At 37.9% G+C, this 24147-nt stretch overlaps 1 protein-coding gene across 17 annotated transcripts in view; it reads left to right on the forward strand.

Annotated features, from left to right (window-relative positions):
• LOC110465684 (rho guanine nucleotide exchange factor 11-like) overlaps nucleotides 1–24147 on the forward strand; it is a 140657-nt gene that overhangs the window by 59923 nt on the left and 56587 nt on the right. For 11 of the 17 annotated variants that reach the window (XR_002464641.1, XR_002464640.1, XR_002464639.1 and 8 more), the window contains 7 exons: nucleotides 7729–7829; nucleotides 10405–10485; nucleotides 11597–11728; nucleotides 12811–12873; nucleotides 13818–13994; nucleotides 14889–14936; nucleotides 22858–22989. Coding sequence is in view for 14 of the 17 variants with exons in the window: in XM_021521660.1 (XP_021377335.1) it covers nucleotides 7729–7829; nucleotides 10405–10485; nucleotides 11597–11728; nucleotides 12811–12873; nucleotides 13818–13994; nucleotides 14889–14936; nucleotides 22858–22989 (734 nt within the window). In the remaining 3 variants the exon portion in view is untranslated. Of the gene's footprint in view, nucleotides 1–7424; nucleotides 7444–7728; nucleotides 7830–10404; nucleotides 10486–11596; nucleotides 11729–12810; nucleotides 12874–13817; nucleotides 13995–14888; nucleotides 14937–22857; nucleotides 22990–24147 lie in introns of those variants that run through there. The other 6 variants (XM_021521654.1, XM_021521659.1, XM_021521662.1 and 3 more) reach the window with 4 other exon arrangements.

The raw sequence follows: 24147 nt of genomic DNA on the forward strand, positions 1-24147 counted from the left end.
TACACCTGTGTATTATCTATACACCTGTGTATATTTGACTATGTGAAATATTTTGAATATTTGAAGGATACTCTACATAGCAAGATATAAATAAATAGAATGAGCTAAGATATAATTTAGGAAGTTAAAGTGTGTGTCTGGATACAAAGGATGTTTGTACAAGGAGGAGTCTTTGTCCGGTAATGATAAGACGATGGAGGCTGTCATCATAAAGGTCAGAGTTTAAAACTTGTATATATGGAAGCTATGTGAAGGAATGATGTTCTGTGATTAAACTCTCCATGTATTGAGAACCTCCACCGTATAACAGTGCTGTAAGGTGGGAGTATCTGTGCAGTGTCTGTACCCAATGATTTGAGTACCTCTGCTGTTCGAGTACCTGCACATTTGTATGATAACCCTTTGAGGAGTGAATACCTTTATGATATCCCTTTGAGGAGTGAGTATTTGTGAGGATTGTGTACCTGTATAATAACCCTTTGAGGAGTGAATACCTGTATAATAACCCTTTGAGAAGTGAGGATTGTGTACCTATATAATAACCCTTTGAGGAGTGAATACCTTTATGATATCCCTTTGAGGAGTGAGGATTGTGTACCTTTATGATAACCCTTTGAGGAGTGAGTATTTGTGAGGATTGTGTACCTGTATAATAACCCTTTGATGAGTGAATACCTGTATAATAACCCTTTGAGGAGTGAGAATTGTGTACCTGTATAATAACCCTTTAAGGAATGAGTATTTGTGAGGATTGCGTACCTGTATGATAACCCTTTGAGGAGTGAGTATTTGTGAGAATTGTGTACCTGTATAATAACCCTTTAAGGAATGAGTATTTGTGAGGCTTGCGTACCTGTATGATAACCCTTTGAGGAGGGAGTATTTGTGAGAATTGTGTACCTGTATAATAACCCTTTAAGGAATGAGTATTTGTGAGGATTGCGTACCTGTATGATAACCCTTTGAGAGGGAGTATTTGTGAGAATTGTGTACCTGTATAATAACCCTTTAAGGAATGAGTATTTGTGAGGATTGCGTACCTGTATGATAACCCTTTGAGAGGGAGTATTTGTGAGAATTGTGTACCTGTATAATAACCCTTTAAGGAATGAGTATTTGTGAGGCTTGCGTACCTGTATGATAACCCTTTGAGGAGGGAGTATTTGTGAGAATTGTGTACCTGTATAATAACCCTTTAAGGAATGAGTATTTGTGAGGATTGCGTACCTGTATGATAACCCTTTGAGAGGGAGTATTTGTGAGAATTGTGTACCTGTATAATAACCCTTTAAGGAATGAGTATTTGTGAGGCTTGCGTACCTGTATGATAACCCTTTGAGGAGGGAGTATTTGTGAGAATTGTGTACCTGTATAATAACCCTTTAAGGAATGAGTATTTGTGAGGCTTGCGTACCTGTATGATAACCCTTTGAGGAGGGAGTATTTGTGAGAATTGTGTACCTGTATAATAACCCTTTAAGGAATGAGTATTTGTGAGGATTGTGTACAGGGTATCTGCCCTCTAAAGGAGTGAGTATTTGTGAGGATTGTGTACAGGGTATCTGCCCTCTATAGGAGGGAGTATTTGTGAGAATTGTGTACAGGGTATCTGCCCTCCATAGGAGTGAGTATTTGTGAGAATTGTGTACAGGGTATCTGCCCTCTATAGGAGAAAAGTATTTGTGAGAATTGTGTACAGGGTATCTGCCCTCTATAGGAGTGAGTATTTGTGAGTATTGTGTACAGGGTATCTGCCCTCTATAGGAGGGAGTATTTGTGAGAATTGTGTACAGGGTATCTGGCCTCTATAGGAGTGAGTATTTGTGAGAATTGTGTACAGGGTATCTGCCCTCCATAGGAGTGAGTATTTGTGAGAATTGTGTACAGGGGATCTGCCCTCTATAGGAGTGAGTATTTGTGAGAATTGTGTACAGGGTATCTGCCCTCTATAGGAGTGAAGTATGCTGTATATTTGGCCCTGTACCCAGACCATGTAATATATAGTGGAAGGGTGAGCTGAAGTGTACACTGTTGACTTAGGAGATTGTCAACAACTTTATCTGACAAGACCCTACTGCACTGTCGGATATGTGTATAGTACGTGGGTATACAGCCTGGTATGTGTCTACACCTACATCATGCTTACAGCAGTAAGACTAACAATGTTTACGAGTGCACAGTACTCAGAAAGGTTAATGTATATAAATAAAGGGGTATATATAGACTTAGGGGTAAGGGCTTAGTGCATAACTAGCATCCATGACAACTTTTGGGAGAGGGACCACATTCCTTCATAAGCAAAACACCGCCATAGAAAAAAAAAGGGAAAAAATGCTTCATTTAAGTGGATCACCTTCTATTGTTGGGGGAGGGACTAAACTCCTGTATTTAATTAAGACAACCATCCTATGCTTGTAAAGGGACAACCTTCCACTGTTTTGGAGGGTACGTCAAAGTCCTGAATTTGAGTAGGGACTATGTTCCTATGTTTGTGGTAGGGGACCTCCTTCCACTGTTTGAGAAGGGACTATGTTCCTATGTTTGTGGTAGGGGACCTCCTTCCACTGTTTGAGAAGGGACTATGTTCCTATGTTTGTGGTAGGGGACCTCCTTCCACTGTTTGAGAAGGGACTATGTTCCTATGTTTGTGGTAGGGGACCTCCTTCCACTGTTTGAGAAGGGACTATGTTCCTATGTTTGTGGTAGGGGACCTCCTTCCACTGTTTGAGAAGGGACTATGTTCCTATGTTTGTGGTAGGGGACCTCCTTCCACTGTTTGAGAAGGGACTATGTTCCTATGTTTGTGGTAGGGGACCTCCTTCCACTGTTTGAGAAGGGACTATGTTCCTATGTTTGTGGTAGGGGACCTCCTTCCACTGTTTGAGAAGGGACTATGTTCCTATGTTTGTGGTAGGGGACCTCCTTCCACTGTTTGAGAAGGGACTATGTTCCTATGTTTGTGGTAGGGGACCTCCTTCCACTGTTTGAGAAGGGACTATGTTCCTATGTTTGTGGTAGGGGACCTCCTTCCACTGTTTGAGAAGGGACTATGTTCCTATGTTTGTGGTAGGGGACCTCCTTCCACTGTTTGAGAAGGGACTATGTTCCTATGTTTGTGGTAGGGGACCTCCTTCCACTGTTTGAGAAGGGACTATGTTCCTATGTTTGTGGTAGGGGACCTCCTTCCACTGTTTGAGAAGGGACTATGTTCCTATGTTTGTGGTAGGGGACCTCCTTCCACTGTTTGAGAAGGGACTATGTTCCTATGTTTGTGGTAGGGGACCTCCTTCCACTGTTTGAGAAGGGACTATGTTCCTATGTTTGTGGTAGGGGACCTCCTTCCACTGTTTGAGAAGGGACTATGTTCCTATGTTTGTGGTAGGGGACCTCCTTCCACTGTTTGAGAAGGGACTATGTTCCTATGTTTGTGGTAGGGGACCTCCTTCCACTGTTTGAGAAGGGACTATGTTCCTATGTTTGTGGTAGGGGACCTCCTTCCACTGTTTGAGAAGGGACTATGTTCCTATGTTTGTGGTAGGGGACCTCCTTCCACTGTTTGAGAAGGGACTATGTTCCTATGTTTGTGGTAGGGGACCTCCTTCCACTGTTTGAGAAGGGACTATGTTCCTATGTTTGTGGTAGGGGACCTCCTTCCACTGTTTGAGAAGGGACTATGTTCCTATGTTTGTGGTAGGGGACCTCCTTCCACTGTTTGAGAAGGGACTATGTTCCTATGTTTGTGGTAGGGGACCTCCTTCCACTGTTTGAGAAGGGACTATGTTCCTATGTTTGTGGTAGGGGACCTCCTTCCACTGTTTGAGAAGGGACTATGTTCCTATGTTTGTGGTAGGGGACCTCCTTCCACTGTTTGAGAAGGGACTATGTTCCTATGTTTGTGGTAGGGGACCTCCTTCCACTGTTTGAGTAGGGACTATGTTCCTATGTTTGTGGTAGGGGACCTCCTTCCACTGTTTGAGAAGGGACTATGTTCCTATGTTTGTGGTAGGGGACCTCCTTCCACTGTTTGAGAAGGGACTATGTTCCTATGTTTGTGGTAGGGGACCTCCTTCCACTGTTTGAGTAGGGACTATGTTCCTATGTTTGTGGTAGGGGACCTCCTTCCACGGTTTGAGAAGGGACTATGTTCCTATGTTTGTGGTAGGGGACCTCCTTCCTTCCACTGTTTGAGAAGGGACTATGTTCCTATGTTTGTGGTAGGGGACCTCCTTCCTTCCACTGTTTGAGAAGGGACTATGTTCCTATGTTTGTGGTAGGGGACCTCCTTCCTTCCACTGTTTGAGAAGGGACTATGTTCCTATGTTTTGGGGAGTGGACCTCCTTCCACTGTTTGGGGGACAGAACCACCTGTTGCACTGTTTTAGAAGGGACCATAATCCTAGTTTAGGGGAGGGGACCATGCCATCTACCGCTGTTTGGCAAGGGATGTTACTTTATCCTATATTTGAGAAGGGACTGCATTTCGTTGAGGTATGGGACCTCCTTCCACTGTTCGCAAAATGACCCATCTTCCTATTCATGTAACACAGGCTTGGATGTCTGAGAGAGAAAGTATTGATGACAGGGACAAGGCTAGTGGAGTGAGTAATTTAGATATTACTCATAAGACTATGGTGTTTGTTGTAGTATTGACGCCTGTGCTATATATTACTGTTCAAGTTGTGGTAGTCTATACATGTCTATAGATGCGATGGCCTGCTGAGATCCTTATGGTCCGGATAACCAATGTCAGAGATCGCTTTCTGATAGCGTCACATTTCAATCTATGAAATTCAAAAGAACACTTTATATGATGCGGACCAATCTGTCCGGTGACTTAATTTGAAATAGATTTATGATATGCCCCCCTCCCTCCCTCACATACTTACAGGTAACCCCGAACTCTCCTTACACACAAACAGAAAGCAAACTGGAGATTTTCAGAAATGCCAATCTTCAGTAACCAATCATAATGATACAATATGAAAGTCAGGTGTATTTTGACTGAATAGATGAGTTGAAATGTTAGAAATAGATTCACCGTGTATGTTTTATACACACACGATATGACCAGCGTGTGTGTCTACACCACGTAACACTGTACAATTTATACTGACATTGTCGATAAAAACCTGCCGACTTCCTGGAACATTCTTTGAATACCAAAGTGGGCTTGTCAGGCGAAAAAAAAAAGAAGTTTGAAGGACATCCCACCTGCCCTTTCTGTGCTTGTCGATAAAAGGCCTGTAAGAATCGACCACTCAATAGAAATGTCATAAGGAAACAGATATATTTTCTTACTCAACCATAATATTACAGCTAGCAGATAGAATCTGTTTGTTGATTTTGGCATGAATAGCAAGATGGAGGCTAGGCAAATATACTGTGAGAGAGTGGAGATGATTGGTATCATTGAACTAGCCAAAAAATATTTCAAACTGTTGGTATATGTTTACCTTCGCCACAAGCTTGTTACAAATGATGAAAGACGAGAAAAATCGACAAATTTTGGTGAAAGATGTTTTATATGTTATGATTTTAATTGTGTAACAAACTTTGAGGCAATTAAAATCATTCACCCCTGAAGACACATTTGAACCCTTCCAATTCAAAGGTTGGAATAGTTCATTATTAGATTTCAGGGGTGAATGAGTTAACGGTGTTACTTTTGTATGAGCAAAGTCAGTGAGGGTTTTCACCTATTGTTATTGTACCATACTTTCCAACTCTCCCGAAATAGGAAGTAGACTCTCACTTTTGGAACCTTAAGTTCAGTGTTTCCAATTAGTGAGTTTGTTACCCTATTCTAAGATCTGATGATTTCATCTGAAAGAATAACTCAAAATAGGTCGTTTTAAAGGGTTATTTTGTCTTGAGGGGTTATATACACACATTTTATTTTGGTTTTAATTTCGAACATGCAGAACCTACCACAAGGAAATTTCAGAAAGTTGGCATGGATGTTGTACCTGTGGCAGATGAAAAACCTGGTTTGTGTATGTGTGTGACACAGGATTACATGTGTGTATGTGTGTGACACAGGATTACATGTGTGTAAGTGTGTGACACAGGAGTACATGTGTGTTTGTGTGTGACACAGGATTACATGTGTGTATGTGTGTGATGTGTGACACAGGATTACATGTGTGTATGTGTGTGACACAGGATTATGTGTGTGTATGTGTGTGACACAGGATTACATGTGTGTATGTGTGTGATGTGTGACTCAGGATTACATGTGTGTATGTGTGTGACAAAGGATTATGTGTGTGTATGTGTGTGACACAGGATTCCCTGTGTGTATGTGTGTGACACAGGATTCCCTGTGTGTATGTGTGTGACACAGGATTCCATGTGTGCATGTGTGTGACACAGGATTAGATGTGTGTATGTGTGTGACACAGGATTCCATGTGTGCATGTGTGTGACACAGGGTTACATGTGTGTATGTGTGTGACACAGGATTTCATGTGTGTATGTGTGTGACACAGGATTACATGTGTGTATGTGTGTGACACAGGATTACCTGTGTGTATGTGTGTGACACAGGATTACATGTGTGTAAGTTGTAGTGGGTGGGGTGACATAAGTGTGGACGTGGGCAGGGTGGATGTGATAACACTACCTTTACACAAGGAAGCTAATGTCTTCCTGTACTGTGTGAAGGTAAGATCTAAAAATAGATGAAGCTTAATTATAGAGTGTAAGTCTTAATGTATGAAGCGTACTTATAAGATCTTGCGATGTGAAATGTATCTAAGATTTTACAATGGAAATGTATCTATGTGAAATTACTATGAAAAATGTATCTATGTAAGATTTTACAATGTGAACTGTACCTATATGATTTTATGTTATGAAATATACCTACATTTTAAGTATATTAAAAGGTGAAGTGTACCTGCAAGATCTAAATATGTGAAGTGTATATTTGTAAGATATTACTACTGTGTACTACATGTACTTTCACTCGGGTCAATTTTTCACCTTTTACTGATAAAATTCATATTCTTTCAACCAGTGTTTATTTTGCCCTTCACATATATATTTACTGTAGCTGGTATCTTGTGTGCTGTGTATTCAGTCTCATGGTAGATTAGCCCTTTTTACAGAAGGCGAATAAAGGTAAAAGTTAATCTGCAGCAAACATTTCCTGGTATACAGTGTGTGAAGTGTACCTGTGTTTGTCATAAAATCTTAGGTGGAGTGTATGTATGTATAGTAAATATAAAATCTGACTTTTCGAAGTGTATAAGATTGTGTTATGTATATGATAGTGTTAAATTATGTAAAGATTTGAGACTGGAAGCACGGTAGTCTTGTGGTAGGATGCAGACTCGTGACCGAAAGGTTGGGGGTTTGAGTCATGTTACGGGTCAGCACTGTGTTGTATCTTTGAACAAGATACTTTATTCCGCTTGTTCCAGTCTACTCAGCTGTAAATGAGTATGTGGTTGGGCAGTGCTAGAATTGTTGAATGCTAGCTTTGAGCGCCGAAATGGCAGCACCGGCTGTGTGCTCCAAGGCAGTTGAAAAAGATATTGGCTTGTTGCAAAGACCCTATAACCACGGATAATAATTTGCGAACCGTTTTAAGATGACCTATGACTTGATAAAGCGGTATATAAGAACCTCGAATTATTATTATTATATTATTTATATTGTACTATATAAAGTATGTAATCTCTTACAATACAAACACAGGTTATAACCGTATTTTCGTCCTTACAGCGGGATCCTTTGTGGCCTTGACCTTGCTGAACAAACCCGCGGGTGGGGTTAATCTCCGAGGCCCGTCCAAGGAAATTGTCTCGGCCCCTCAGTCTGTCAATGTGAGTACAATATTGGGCAATGTCCTCCGCTGTTGAACTTCTCCCAAAATCTATCTACACACTGACACTTCTGTGTGTATATGGTCTGGTGTATGCCTGCTATGCAATCTTTAAGTCTACAATATCAATAACATGACACATTCTTGGGTTGCTCTTTCCGCAGTTTTACGAACCATTTTGTGTATGCAAATTTATGTAGTCTGCTAGTTCACGTACTTTTATACGAGAGTCTGTTTTATCGTTCATGCATTCACTGTACCATATCTAGTTATATTCGTAGCTCCGATTTGATTGACATTGTTCCTATATCATAAATAATGGTGGATAGTTTATGTACATCATAAATGGTCAAGGATCGTTTATTGATCATAAATAATCGTGGATACTTAAACTGTTGAAGGATGATTACCAAACCAGCAGTAAAGTTTGATGGATTACAAACTTCTATTTATCTGTTTCTTAAGTACAATCAACAGTTAAATAGATAAAAATAAATAAATGAAATCAATAATATAATAATAGGCCTTCACTTGGGCCCGTATTCATGAAATCGTTCTCATGCTCAAGCATAGATTCTGTGCTCAAACCAGTTTTCTTGTAACTCACTTAAATGATGTCAAACGATCAAAAAGTCAAATGTATGTAAACACATTGAAAACAGTATTTGGCTTAAAGTCTTTTCAATTTTTTTTTTAAATCATTGATTTTTTTTTTTTTTTTTTTTTTTTTTTTTAATAATTTGTAACCGGAACAAGAAATTAGGTTTGAGCACAAGATCCATGCTTGAGCATGAGAACGGTTTCATGAATACGGGCCTTGGATTACAAACTTTTATAACTGCTCTTAAGTGCAATCAATCATTAAATAATTAATCTTTTTTTTATAAGATAATTAATAATAGGTTATCACTTACACTACAGACTATTATAACTGTGTCTAGGTGCAATCAACGGTTAAATAAATTTATTATTTTTAATGAGGATAATATAATTATAGGCAATCAGTTATTACTACAAGGAAATTGGATATACATCTGTGATCAAAGTTGCAAAATCCATAACTTCACACACTAAAATTTAAACACACACCCACCTCTAAGTGGACATCCTGTGTAATGGTGTAGGGTTATAAGAATAAATATGGTTTAATATTAGATATGTGATCTATACATACTTGCCTGATACCTCCCTGACCAATAATCTTTAGCATGCTTTGTGATGCACTCTGCTCATATTAAATTTGTTTGCCTTCTCTCTGGACATGCCTTTTGTAACAAAACTGATATTTTTGCCAGGCTTTTCCTAGGATTACTTGTCCACAAAACACAAGCTGTGTAGTGCTGAGTACTTGACTTGGTATGGCCAGATATAGTTCTATAACAAGTATTTGACTTGGTTTGATGAGGTTAAGGTGTTTTAACCAGTATTTGACTTGGTTTGATGAGGTTGAGGTTATATAACCAATATTTGAGTTGGTTTGATTAGGTTAAGGTTATGTAACCAGTATTTGAGTTGGTTTGATGAGGTTAAGGTTATATAACCAGTATTTAAGTTGGTTTGATGAGGTTAAGGTTATATAACCAGTATTTGAGTTGGTTTGATGAGGTTAAGGTTATATAACCAGTATTTGACTTGTTTTGATGAGGTTAAGGTGTTTGAGGTTAAGGTGTTTAACCAGTTTTTGACTTGGTTTGATGAGGTTAAGGTTATATAACCAGTTTTTGACTTGGTTTGATGTGGTTAAGGTTATATAACCAGTATTTGACTTGGTTTGATGAGGTTAAGGTTATATAACCAGTATTTGACCTGGTTTGATGAGGTTAAGGGGTTTTAACCAGTATTTGACCTGCTTTGATGAGGTTAAGGGGTTTTAACCAGTATTTGACTTTGTCTGATGAGGTTAAGGTTATATATATAACAAGTATGTGACTTGGTATGATGAAGTTAAGGTGTTTTAACCAGTATTTGACTTGGTTTGGTGAGGTTAAGGTTATATAACCAGTATTTGACTTGGTATGATGAGGTTAAGGTGTTTTAACCAGTATTTGTCTTGGTTGGATGAGGTTGAGGTTATGTAACAAATTTTTGACCTTGTTCGACAAGATGAAGGTGATAAAACCAACATTTGACTTGGTGGACGAGGTTAAAGTGTTGTCACAAATACTTAACTGGCTATAACTAGGCATAATGCTGCCACCAGTATTTGATAAGTTGAACTGCTGTCTACAGTTATTGACGTGATTTGACTAGGTATAATGCTGCCACCAGTGTTTAACAAGGTTTAGCCCTGCTACCAGTATTGAGTAGGCTTGATGACGCCACAAATGTTGACTAGGTTTGACGCTGCGTCCCAGTTTTGACGAAGTTTGACGCTGCCACCAGGTTTAGCACTACCACCAGTATTTGACAACATATAGCGCTACCACCAGTATTTGACAACGTATAGCACTACCACCAGTATTTGACAACGTATAGCGCTACCACCAGTATTTGACAACGTATAGCGCTACCACCAGTATTTGACAACGTATAGCGCTACCACCAGTATTTCACTGGGTGTGGCTTTGCTTTTGTAGGCCCATAAAAGCTGGGAGTTGAAGCAGTCCAAGGTGCTGGAATTACATAAATACTATGAGCTTGCAGTAGAAGAACTAGAGGTTTGTATATGTGTGAAAACATCCACGTGTCCACAACACTCAAAAAACAGGTTTCATTGACCAAGAAAACAAAAAGGATAAAATATGTGATATCTGACTCTATATTCTGTATATTACTCCCCAACCAATGATTTAGGAAAGGAAACCGTTCTTACTCATCCGTCTCCGGGACTATCTAACTGTTAACTGTTCTTCGGAATCGGAATGTCTCTATGTATAGAATGCATATGTAAGTGTATAATGGTCCTTTCTTCCTCTTTCTGACCACAATACCAGATAAAACATAACTCCTCTTCGGAATCGGAATGTCTCGATGTGTAGAATGCGTATGTAATTGTATAATGGTCCCGTCTTCTTCCCTCTGACCACAATATCGGATAAAACATTAACCACTGCAGATCCACTTGCTCATAATCTGCTGTCGCTGTCCCATGGTGAGACAGTCTTCTGCTTTGTAAGGCTAAGCATCATAACAAGGGTTGGTTAAAACATTGATCTGCTTTTTAATGGCGCATATATAAATGGTCGGCACGGATAGAAGCCATTTGATTCTGGTGTATATACTATGTACTTGTTCTAGGGTTGATTGAATGCTGTGACCGTATTTGAAAAGTTATTTTTTGCAATCTTTTTCTTTCATTGAGAGGACTAAACTTTGCCAAAGGAACAAGAATTACATTTACACATTGTTCATCCCATTCAAACCTAAATTCACATTTGAAGCTTACCAAATCAATTTAGATAGGTAGGGGTAAATGAGTTAAAAATGCGTGAAGAAATTATTCAAGTGATGTTTGAATTTCATCTGCTTGGCTTCTCTTGACAGTTATTTTAAGTTATTCATTCTGTTCAGGACTTTGAAGTATAATCAGAAAAATTACGAAAAAAGAAACAAATTTAATATGATGGAAATGTCACGTATTCTTTTTACTGTAACTTTTTTTTTTCAAAATTGCATTGTTTGTTGTTTGCTTTATAAGTGATTTACCTATCTGCTACTCTTTTGTGAAAATATTTTGAAATGGAATCTTCGTTCTATTGGTAGTTATACATTCCTTGTGTATGAAGTGTCATCATTATATTTTCAATATCACCGCTTTTCCTTGTTTAGAAATTTAAGAAGGGATACCAAAAGTGCCCGACAGAGAAGTCCCACGCACAACTGTTAGAGAAGGAAAAAACTGTAAAGACTTTGAGGGACCAAGTGGAAGTGATAGCCTCCACGCTACCAGCCGAATATAGTGTAGGTATACGATTGGGCAGCTGCGAAACTGAAACGCTTCGCTCTCGATACACATGTCTTTCCTGCACTGCACGACTGGAACATGTCATAACAGAATAGAATGCTCGCAGAAAGCTGTTTCATTGGTTTCTGGTCTAAACACCTGACCTATCGAAAGGTTGATACCTGTCTTTTGAAGAAGCTATATATACACCCCAAATCAGAGCTTGTTAGTTTACAATAACGCTGCCACATTAATCCTTTTATCTTCATCAAAGACATCAGGCGAATTTACCTGTAACATTTATAAGTTGCGTCAATTCAGTTGACGGCTTAAATGGATGTTGACTGGAAATGTTATCAGTGCAGAGTGATTGATGCTTTCAATGTTGACGGTCTGGAGGATGTTGACAAAAAATGTGAACACATGTCGACAACATTGCCATATGTTGACAATGTCAGCATATCTTTAGTGTTGACAAATCTTTAGTGTTGGGCAATAACAGTGTTGACAGTCTGGATGTTAACAAAAAATGTAAACACATGTCGACAACATTGCCATGTTGACAATGTCAGCATATCTTTAGTGTTGACAAATCTGTAGAGTTGGACAATAACAGTGTTGACAGTCTGGATGTTAACAAAAAGTGTGAACACATGTTGACAACATTGACGTGTTGAAAATGTCAGCATATCTTTAGTGTTGACATGTATTGTTGACAAATGTTGACAGTTTGACATGCACAATATATTAACACATTGTTGAATGTTGACATGTACTACATTTTAACACTTGTTGACAAGTGTTGACTGTTTTTACTTGTACAACATTGAGACAAGTGTTGACAGTTTTGACATCTTGACAGTGTTAAGGTATATACAGAGTTTTGACAATTTTGACTTGTTGACAGTGTCAACATCTTGAGTGTTGACCTGCACATAGTGTTGATATATATCATCAAGTGTTGACAATTTTTACATGATAACAGTGTGGATCTGCACACACTGTTGATACACAAATGTTGACATGTATGAGTATGTTCACACTTAGTAAAAATGATGATATGTACAAAGTTATGAAACCTGGTATAAATATTTTACAGTTGCCGTTATCCCTGGGCGAGACTTCGTCACCTGATACAGGTTCAGGAGAGGCCACACCATGGGTAAGAACCTTTGTCTCAACTCTGTTGGAACTTCATAAAATATCAATACATTGTCTTCTTATTTTGTGGTGAATGAAAGAGTGAATAAGGTTAAGATACAGAGTATATCAGCAGTGCTTTTGTTGGGTCCAATTTTAGAAATTATTTCAAATATTCATCTATAAGTTCCGAAATTAATAGAAAGAAAAAACATTTACAGCTCATGATAGTTTAAGTGTAAACAATGTAAACAATCAATTGTAAACAAATAATTGCTACTGTTATTGAATACCGGAAAGTGAAACAGTTTTTCGTTAGCCAAGCCCTGTTCCCAATATAAATATAGTGAGAGAAACTACAGTAATCTGTATTTGAAATATTTGAGTAAACTGGTATGAGACAATAACTTTGTAACTGTACAAGGGGACTGGGAATTCAGTTTTCTGTAGACATTATGTTGTGGAGTTTACTGTTTATGAAGCGATTCCCTGCTGGTACAAATATGTATGCGGCCAAACCTCTATGAAAAGACCAGTGGTCTCTTTAACTCATTCACCCCTGAAGACACATGTGAACCATTCCAATTCAATGGTTGGAAAAGTTCATTATGAAATTTCAGGGGTGAATGAGTTAAAAACAGGTTCAATTTACAATGGAGTCCCTACTTACAACATGGTCTCTTAACCCATTCATCCCTATAGTCTCATTTGAACCTTACCAAATCATGGACTGGGCAAGTCCAGTTTAAATATGTAGGGGTGAATGAGTTGATAGAGGTGGTTGCATGAGCAGGTTTGCATAACTGTGAAGGAATTTGGACAGAGGTTCCATTTCATTTTCGGACAGGATGATTTTGTTCATTTGACGAAAGTTTTTCGAGGGAAATATGTGGTCATTTTTGACAGGTTATTTCATTCTTCAGCTGGTCAGGAGACAAGGTTAAATGTGTATTACTTCTGTCACAGCTGAAAGGTGGGCCCAAACATATGAAAACAGGGTCCACGCCGGTTGCAGTTTACGCCAGTGAGGAGCTGCCAGCCGATACCCGAGCTGGGGTTTCGCGGTCCCAGTCCGACGCAGGATCTCGGAACCGAGATCCAGTTATTCTAAAGACTGGGTCGCGCCCAGGTGTCAGCCCTGAGGTACTGTGTGCCTGGTGCTTGCATTCCGTATAAAATACCCTCACGTCCTAACCCGCCTTCAGCCATAGAGACACACTTTCAAGTTCTGTTCTGTACTAATGCCATTTTAGTTTATTTGTAGTTACTTTGATTTAGTTTGATTGTACATGTATTGACATTTAACATAGAAGTGAAGAATTTTTTTAAGCGGAAAAAAAAAAAAATTGCCAAAAGTACCTGCATGTTAGTTTCTATCGTAAGTAATGACTTCAGAGTCAAATTGAGATACTGTCCAGGACAATCTGTTATAGCTTGGACCTATCTGTATTGTCTGTGCTCTACTATCTTGCTTCCATTGCTCTAGAAGGTACATATTAAAATGTTCCTAAGACCTTCCCACCTGCCGCACTTTTAAAAATAGCTGATCATTTTTCGTCCTTCCGCTAGCGATGACCCTTCACAAACACACTGTGCTGTCTTGGCTGCTGAAAAGTCTCCCTATAACTGTACCACATGATTCAACCAGTATTTCACTTTAACTTTGTGCAGTATTGCTAACTCTGGATTGTTTCCGTTAACCCTTTCACCCCTATGTAACTTTAGTAGACTCTACCATGCATTGATTGGGATGAGTCCATTAGGGTAACAGTGGTGAAAGGGTCAACTCATTCACCCCTGAAATTTCATTATGAACTATTCCAACCTTTGAATTGGAAGAGTTTAAACGTGTCTTCAGGGGTAAATGAGTTAAGCCAGTACAGGACACCTATAATATGTTTTATTTTATTTTCTATAACATTAACATCAATTGTGGCCTAACTGTAAAGTGTCCTAGAATGTTAGCGTCTAATTTTGTACATGTTTGTGTTATGTGGCGTAGCTGGTGTTGACCACTAGTCGCTGTGTCTGTTGTAGCGAGTTATGGCGAGTACCAAACGACGGATGTTTAATAAGATAAAGAAGGTAAAGGTCAATGCGTGTGCTTTTTGTATGGCAACTAACACTGGGCCCACTCATAGTACCAATGTCACCCTGCCCATGGGTCGAAGGTCAGCATGTCACGCCCACCCAGGTCAGAGGGCATGATGTTGTGCCCGCCCTCAGGTCAAGGGCAGCATGCCTTGCCTACCCTTGGTTTGGAGGGCAGCATGTAACGCCCACCTAGGGTCCGAGGGCATGATGTTGTGTCCAACCTTGGGTCGGAGGTCGGCTTGTCACGCCCACCCTGGGGTCAAAGGGCATCACCTTTCACCATCTCAATCTGTTGGATTGTTTTTGTTTTGAGGAGAATCTTGTTTTGTTTGCATCCCTGTTTCTGTACACAAAATTGTAGAATATTGTTTGGGGGTTGGGGGAGAGATTAAGGGACACCCAATGCTGTTGAGTCAGTAATTCACCACAAATATCTCGGGGTACTTGCAGTGATACTGATGGAATTTTGAGACTTAACTCATTCCCCCCTGAAATTTTGTAATGAACTATTCCACCTCTTGAATCAGAGTAGTTCTAATGTGTCTTCAGGGGTGAATGAGTTAAAGAGTTTTAGGGACTCAGATACTCAAGAGGGACTTCAAGATCCAAAAGAGACTTTGAATGAATTGGCTGATGTTGAGAAATCCAAAAATGAAAAAATAAATTGAAACTGGAATAATATGATCCAAAAACGGTCAATAATATCAGTGATTCCACCTTCTCTGTTTACCAGTCTTTGTACGTTCATGACACATTTTTAAGTGGGATTTAAGAAATGAAGGAAGAAATTGCTAATGATTTGTTTGCCTATACAAAATCTAAGAATGTTTTGGCAGTGCAAAATATAGGGATATTTCAGTTGTGGAAATTTTGCAGTTGTGTGGAAAAAGCTGTGATATTTTGATACAGGAAATGAAAGAATATTTAAGTATTTGAAATAAAGGGATATTTTGGAACGTAAATTGTAAAAGATATTTGATAAAGAAAATAGAAGGAAACTCCTGGTACAGAAAAATAAAAGATTTCAGAAATAGAAAGTTGTAAGGCTATTTGATAGTGATATTGTAAGAATATATTGTTATCATTATGATAGTATTTTCGTATTGTGGGTAAATTAGTAAAAGGGCCTTTATATATTTAATTGTAACCATGTATTGTTAGGTGTGAGACTGACCAGTATAGCATGGTCATGTCAGTGGACAATGGTCAGTCTTTACTTATTGGAACCACACTTAGAAATATATATCTATAGAGCCAATGAATACTCATTAACAAACATGGACAAACTAAAATGTTGGCGCTTCCTTAGAAACGATAACCGGAAGAGATAGTCACTGGGGAAGATCTCAAAACCAGAACTGGGGAAGATCTCAAAACCAGAAAAAAAAATATTAAATCTCAATTGATAGCTTTTAAACTTGCACTGTCAGCTTGAAGGATTGTACATGGATCCTTAATATTTTGAAACAATGTATGGGCATTTAAATATGTGTTAAATTAATTCTGAATTAGAACAATTTGTTCAGATAGGTCTGCTTAGGTCATCAAACAGTTGATTAGTCAATAAAGGTGAAGGGAATCACATTTAAGAGATCAGGCAAACCACCACATGGTAAAACTTGACATTTAGATTCTATTTGTGAATTGTTTTCTCTGCTGTTACAGATGCATCGCACAGATAAAAAATCTTATTTTGAAATACAGAGAACTTTAAACATGATTAAGGTAAAACTATATAGTTTTAAAGAGAGAAGTCTTGATTCAACTTAACAGTACATGTAGTCCGATACAAAAATTTGATTAAAAAAACCAGTCTTTAACCCTTTCACCCCTCTGTAACTTTAGTAGGCTCTTCCATGCATTGATATGGATTAATTAGTCCATTATGGTCTACAGTGGTGAAATGGGTTATTATTTTGAATGAAATCGGGTTTGGTATGGTAAATGACAAAAAATATTTATTCAGGAATCTTTAATCTGTAGTTTTGGACGGTTTAGTGGCCTGAGTGGGCCATAATGGGCCTTCATGTCTGGCAAATTTTTTCTTTACTTTTTTTTCTTCTTTCCATTTTGCTTATTATTTCACTTTAACATTTTCATCACTATTGAAAAGTTCTATATATATATACAATCAGAATAGTTATGCCAAACAAACTCACTTTCTTTAATTCACTAAATGCTTAGTTGGCAGAAATATTTTGCCCAAGGAGCTCACTTTCTCTCAAATTCACTTAATGCTTGGTTTTGGAGATGATTTTTTTTCTATATCATTCAAACTCTTGGCATTATTAAAGCACATTGCATCTTGGATGGTGCAGTCATTTGCGATAATATGATAAACTGATCGATCCCAGATGGTCTGTCTACCTTAACTCATTCACCCCTGAAGACACATTTGAACTCTTCCATTTCAATGGTTGGAATAGTTCATTATGAAATTTCAGGGGTGAATGAGGTAAAGTGGTGTGTTTATACTTGCACTTGGATGCCTAGTCAGGGAGGAACAACTGTAGGTTCTATTTAAAGGTTAGGTAATCACCACGGTTACGTAATCACCAACGCTGAACATGCTGACTGAACAGGAGGAAATGATCGAGGCCAAATAGAAAAAACTATGTGTTCCACATACATTTTGTACCTGTCTAGTGCTCAACAATGCAATCGTGGTCATAGAGAGTAAAAATGCAGGCTAAGCCTGTTAATTAATTCATTCACCCCTGAAATTTCATAATGGACTATTCCAACCTTTGAATTGGAAGAGTTCAAATGCATCTTCAGGGGTAAATGAGTTAATTGCATGGCATATCAACATGTAAACTTTTCAAAATGATCCAAATCAACTGTATGACATTTAAGTATTAAAATTTGCGTTTAAATATACATGTTTGTCCGTCTAAGGAATGTTTCAATATTTAAAGCTTTCGAAAAGGGGATTTGATCTTGAAAATTGTCAATGGTAGGAATAAGCAGTGCAATGCTGGAGGTTCCAAAATATTTACATGTACTACAGTCTCTGTGAAGGTCATAGACGTTGTTTGTAGGTAAGGTGAATGAATATATATCATGGTTTTACTGTTGTAAATCGAGTTCAGTTGATGATATCCAGCAAGTTAATATAGTTCAACATGGTGTTAGGTCTAAAAAAAAACAAGAAAACAATGAAATTCATTGTTACATCAATAGAATATTAAAATCTAATAATACAAAAACAGCTGAATGTATTAATTCAAGGCATGTATTCCTGTGTGATTTTCAATTATGTCGTTAATTCTTGCCTATGTAACTGTTCATTTTGTCTACACCCATCTGTGGGACCCCCCCTCCCCTCTACTAAAACAAAAACAAACAAAAAGACTGGACCACAAGACCTGTTTTGTTTGGCCTCACCAACATGTTTAGGAATATGTAAATATGTGTTGGATAAAAGTTTAAGGAGTGATTTGTTATCATATGTAAATATTAACATCGGGGATACAAACACTTGTATTATACGCAATTACAGAAGAACCTTGTTTTGGGTTTTTGAAAAAAAATTGAGTCAGAAATAATCTATTTCTAGACAAATCAGCATTTTAGACATTTATTTCCCTCAACTCATTCACCCCTGAAGACATATTTGAACTCCTCTGATTCAAAGATTGGAATAGTTCATTACAGAATTTCAGGGGTGAATGAGTTAAAGAAGTCTATAGAAAAGTTGTTCATAGACTTCAAAGGTGTCAAGGTTCAAACGTAAAACCACATACAATTAATTGATAAGATATATAAACAATATCTAATGTTGTCAAAGATATGTCTACAAACTCGCTTAAAATAAACCTCACATCTGTGCTACTCATTTATTTACAACTATGCACTAGAGATGGACTCTGTTAAAATTTTGATTCATTTAACTTTATTAAACTAGATTAAAAAAAAAAAATGTTCAAATACCCTGTAAAAATCTATAGTCTGTTTTCAAATTGTTGTTTAGAACTTTACAAACACTACAACATTGATATTTTTCTAATAAAATGAAGTTTCCAAATACTTTTAAAAATCTATAGTCTGTTTCCATATTGTTGTTTTAAAAATATGCAAGGTTACAAGCTAACATTTCTCAAATAAAATTGTGCATAGGAATTTGAAGGGATTGGATATTCTACAATTAACAGACATTTTATTGCTCAGGTATTGAAAGGATTTGGAAAATTCTTGTAAACAGAGATTTGAAGGGAATGTAAGTTTATAACTTTGATAAAGAGCTTGAGGTTTGTTAGGTTTATGACATATAAGTAGACAATATATATACCGTGTCTGTATGTGACTATATATACAGTCAGACCTATACACGTCTCAGATGCATGGATTTCAAATAGTTGACACTGTCTAGTGAAATTTATATTACATGACGATGGTGCATGTAATAGTCGTGTTCGCTGGTGTGTGACCGCCAGTCAGGCGCGACCTACCTGTGCATGGTTTAATGTGGTCTCCCCCACACCTGACATAACGTGATACAGGTAATAAGTCGCTGACAGGTATACGTGCGACCCGGTACACTGGATAGGGCTTAATAGAGGGAAGGCTATAGGGAAGGAACATAAAGATGGTGTGGGGGATATAGAGATGGTTTAAGGGATATAGAGATGGAATTAGGGATAGAGAGATGGTGTAAGGGATAGAGAGATGGTGTTGGGGATAGAGAGAGGGTGTTAGGGATAGAGAGATGGTGTTGGGGATAGAGAGAGGGTGTTGGGGATAGAGATGGTATAAGGGATAGAGAGATGGTGTATGGGAAAGAGAGAGTGTGTTAGGGCTAGAAAGATGGTGTTAGGGATAGAGAGATGGTGTTAGGGATAGAGTATGGTGTTAGGGATAGAGAATGGTGTTAGGGATAGAGAAAGGGTGTAAAGGATAGAGAGATGGTGTAAGGGATAGAGAAAGGGTGTTAGGGATAGAGTATGGTGTAAGGATAGAGAGATGGTGTAAGGGATGGAGAGATGGTGTTAGGGATAGAGTATGGTGTAAGGATAGAGAGATGGTGTAAGGGATAGAGAGATGGTGTAAGGGATATAGAGATGGTGTTAGGGATAGAGTATGGTGTTAGGGATAGAGAGATGGTGTTAGGGATAGAGAGATGGTGTAAGGGATAGAGTATGGTGTTAGGGATAGAGAGAGGGTGTAAGGGATAGAGAAAGGGTGTAAAGGATAGAGAGATGGTGTAAGGGATAGAGAGATGGTGTTAGGGATAGAGAGATGGAATTAGGAGCCGGCCGGAAGGAAGGTTGTTGTTTGGAAACGGATACAAATACTGTGTTAAAAAACAGATAGAAAGTTGGTATTAGGAAAGTGATAGAAAGATGATGTTAGAGGGATGAAAAGATTGTGTTAGGAAGAGAATGATTGAGGTCATGAGTGATGTCAGAAATTGAAATATGTGTGTAGATGATGTAAGTGGAAGAGAAGAATAGTGAATAATATGAGGGGATGGAGAGAAGGATGAGTGGTGAAAGATATAGGGATAGACAGATATCAATTCATCAGTCAAACGCATGATACGTACAGCATTAAAGTTCTGTGGGACACTTTTTGTCACAATGGTTACCAACTTTGTTTAACAACGTATTCGTTATCCGTCGCTGATTGGACGTGAGAGATGTTGCCTGGCATGGAAGGTGTTTTGTGTTGGTTTATTATTTATGGTGAAACAAAAAGTTCATGAAACCCTAACACTGCCACTTGTTGACAGACACGAGCATGTTTACTGGAACGTGTGTGTAGCGTGTTGAATATTGTTGATAGAAAAGGGATGAGTTAATTGGTACAAACTGTACTTATGTACGCCAAAGGCCAACACACACTGTCGCCTCCAGGCGCTCTGGCTCCAGTCTGGGTTAGCAAAATGTTTGTGTAAGTGTTCAGGGTTAGCAAAATGTTTGTGTTTTACCTGGAGGTAACTGGTACCTTACATATTAATGAATGTAGTCAAATCTAGATCATCTGGAACCTTGCAAGAGTGGTATATTAATTTCAATTTACAGGTGAGTAGAAGGAGATAGCTATACTCTAGGATGAACTGAAAATAAGAATGTGGCAGAGCTATAATAATCTTTTTTTTTCTGATGGAAATGGAAATGGAAAAATAAAAAAGGTGTGTAAAAAATTACATGAAATGACTTTTATTGGACAAAAAGATGGTGTAAAATCTGATGGTGTTGACGGGTTGAGATACAGCTTGAGCTCAAAACCAAAATTAAGAAAATTGTGCTGGGTTTAAAAATAAAAATAAAAATTGAATTACAAGGTGATTCCCTCCAAAAGAGGGAAACTGTGTAAACAAGGGTATACAATACAACAAACTCATTCTTTTGAAATTGTTGAAAATGTTAAAATGCACTCAACCAAAGGTTTTTTTTCAGATCAGTAATGGCTTCTGCTTCATTTATCTGAGATTTGATGAAAATACTGTACATTCATTTTATTAAGAAATAGTTCACATACAAAAAATTGTCATTGGTCAAACAAATAAAAACTGCTAGGGTTAGAGGCTCATTTTGTGTAAATATTAATTTATTTTCTATAGAGAGATGGTTATGAAGTCCCGGATGTTATATAACATGGTTAATAAAACCCAGTTAAAGTGCTGAAATTGAAGTCAATACTTGAGAGTTGAAAAGTACTTTAAAAATAGCTGTATCCTGGATAAGTGCTGGACTAGGGTTAAATATATTCAAATTTTAACACTGTTAAATTGGAAGTCTGTAAACAGTCAATAACAGTGTAAAATTCCTCATGTGGAAATTGCTGTTTTTCACTGAAAATTTCAATTATGACTGTAATAATAAACTGTCTTTTTCAGGAGTGACTTGAAGATAGTCTGAACTGTTTAACAGGGAAGATAGCCTAAATTACTTGACCGAGTCTGAACTGTATAACAGGGAAGATAGCCTGAATTACTTGACCGAGTCTGAACTGTTTAACAGGGAAGATAGCCTGATATACTTGACGAAGTCTGAACTGTTTAACAGGGAAGATAGCCTGAATTACTTGACCGAGTCTGAACTGTTAAACAGGGAAGATAGCCTGAATTACTTGACTGATTTGAACTGTTAAACAGCGAAGATAGCCTGAATTACTTGACTGATTTGAACTGTTTAACAGGGAAGATAGCCTGAATTACTTGACCGAGTCTGAACTGTTTAACAGGGAAGATAGCCTGAATTACTTGACTGAGTCTGAACTGTTTAACAGGGAAGATAGCCTGAATTACTTGACTGAGTCTGAACTGTTTAACAGGGAAGATAGCCTGAATTACTTGACTGAGTCTGAACTGTTTAACAGGGAAGATAGCCTGAATTACTTGACTGAGTCTGAACTGTTTAACAGGGAAGATAGCCTGAATTACTTGACTGAGTCTGAACTGTTTAACAGGGAAGATAGCCTGAATTACTTGACTGAGTCTGAACTGTTTAACAGGGAAGATAGCCTGAATTACTTGACTGAGTCTGAACTGTTTAACAGGGAAGATAGCCTGAATTACTTGACTGAGTCTGAACTGTTTAACAGGGAAGATAGCCTGAATTACTTGACTGAGTCTGAACTGTTTAACAGGGAAGATAGCCTGAATTACTTGACTGAGTCTGAACTGTTTAACAGGGAAGATAGCCTGAATTACTTGACTGAGTCTGAACTGTTTAACAGGGAAGATAGCCTGAATTACTTGACTGAGTCTGAACTGTTTAACAGGGAAGATAGCCTGAATTACTTGACTGAGTCTGAACTGTTTAACAGGGAAGATAGCCTGAATTACTTGACTGAGTCTGAACTGTTTAACAGGGAAGATAGCCTGAATTACTTGACTGAGTCTGAACTGTTTAACAGGGAAGATCGCCTGAATTACTTGACTGATTTGTTGTCTTTGTTGTTTCAGTCTTCGTCGTTGCCCAGCAGTGCAGTTGATGGTGGTAGTTTCTCCGACTCACCGTCGCACAGTCCAAACGCGTCGCCCACACCAACACATCCCGCCAACTCCCGCCTCGTAGAGGAGACCACAAATGTAGATGTAAGGATATTTCCATACTTATCATCTAGATTTCTCCTCTCTGGAATGACACAGTTAATTAACTTGTGCATTTACATACAGGTCAACTTTTTTTTATTATATGGAACAATATTCATTAACCTCTGACTGATTTTGATTTTAATTTTGAAAATCTCCTTAAAAATATGTTAAATGGAAAAAAAGTATTGTTGTAAAATTATAATTATAAGTATAGATGTAACTTAAGATTCTGCTTTTTGTAAACCATCTGCATTTGTGAACCTTTTAACCCTTTCACCCCTATGCAACTTTAGTAGACTTTTCCATGCATTGGTATGGATGAGTCCATTTTGATCTACATTGGTGAAAGGGTTAAGAGTCATAAAAATGTCATATCTGGCTGGATATCTGTTATGCAGCCACCAGTCTAAGGGAGACAACTCACATTTAATGCTATAAAATCATGGAAATAGTCGATCTTTTATTACTGGAAAATGTAACAGCTCTTGAAAATTTCCTTATTGACTTTTTGATTTATTTTTCAAAATTCAAACATTTTCTTTGTATTTTTTAAGATTTTTCCAAATATTTTCAAAGAGCTTCAATATATCTGAAATGTTGTTTTTAAAGAAAATGTTGATATTTTTCATGACTTATTCTTGAAGATGGCTCTTGAATATTATTTTTAGGTATCTGGGGTCATAAAGTCTTTCAGTAAAGTTTCTTGGTATTTTATCAGTTTGACCTTTTGATGATTTGTTCTCATTAATTGTTTTCATAAAACATGTACTGAATCTGTGACGTACAAGGCAAGTTTTTAGCGGATAGAAACAACAGAATAATCTCACCTGTTTGAAAAACAGTGTCATAAGTGAAAGACAGCAGAATAAGTCCAAATTCCTAGAAAGGTGTGTTTCATATGTGACCCTGTTAAAATACTAGCCGCTTCCTACTGACTCGGCTAGGGGAGAATTTCTCTTCAGCTCATTCGGTAGAGCGTAGGACTGGTAAACCAGAGGTCTCGGGTTCGACTCCTAGGGGAGGCATATATAATGACTTCTGTTACACATACATAATTCCAAAAATATATAGGCTAGGTAAAAATGCTAAATCTGAAACAAATATTTGCGTTTTAAGCCCACCATCATTAGATGGTGGGCTATTCAAATGACCCTGTTT

Source organism: Mizuhopecten yessoensis, unplaced genomic scaffold (assembly GCF_002113885.1).
Source record: "Mizuhopecten yessoensis strain PY_sf001 unplaced genomic scaffold, ASM211388v2 scaffold11097, whole genome shotgun sequence".
Taxonomy (NCBI): domain Eukaryota; kingdom Metazoa; phylum Mollusca; class Bivalvia; order Pectinida; family Pectinidae; genus Mizuhopecten; species Mizuhopecten yessoensis.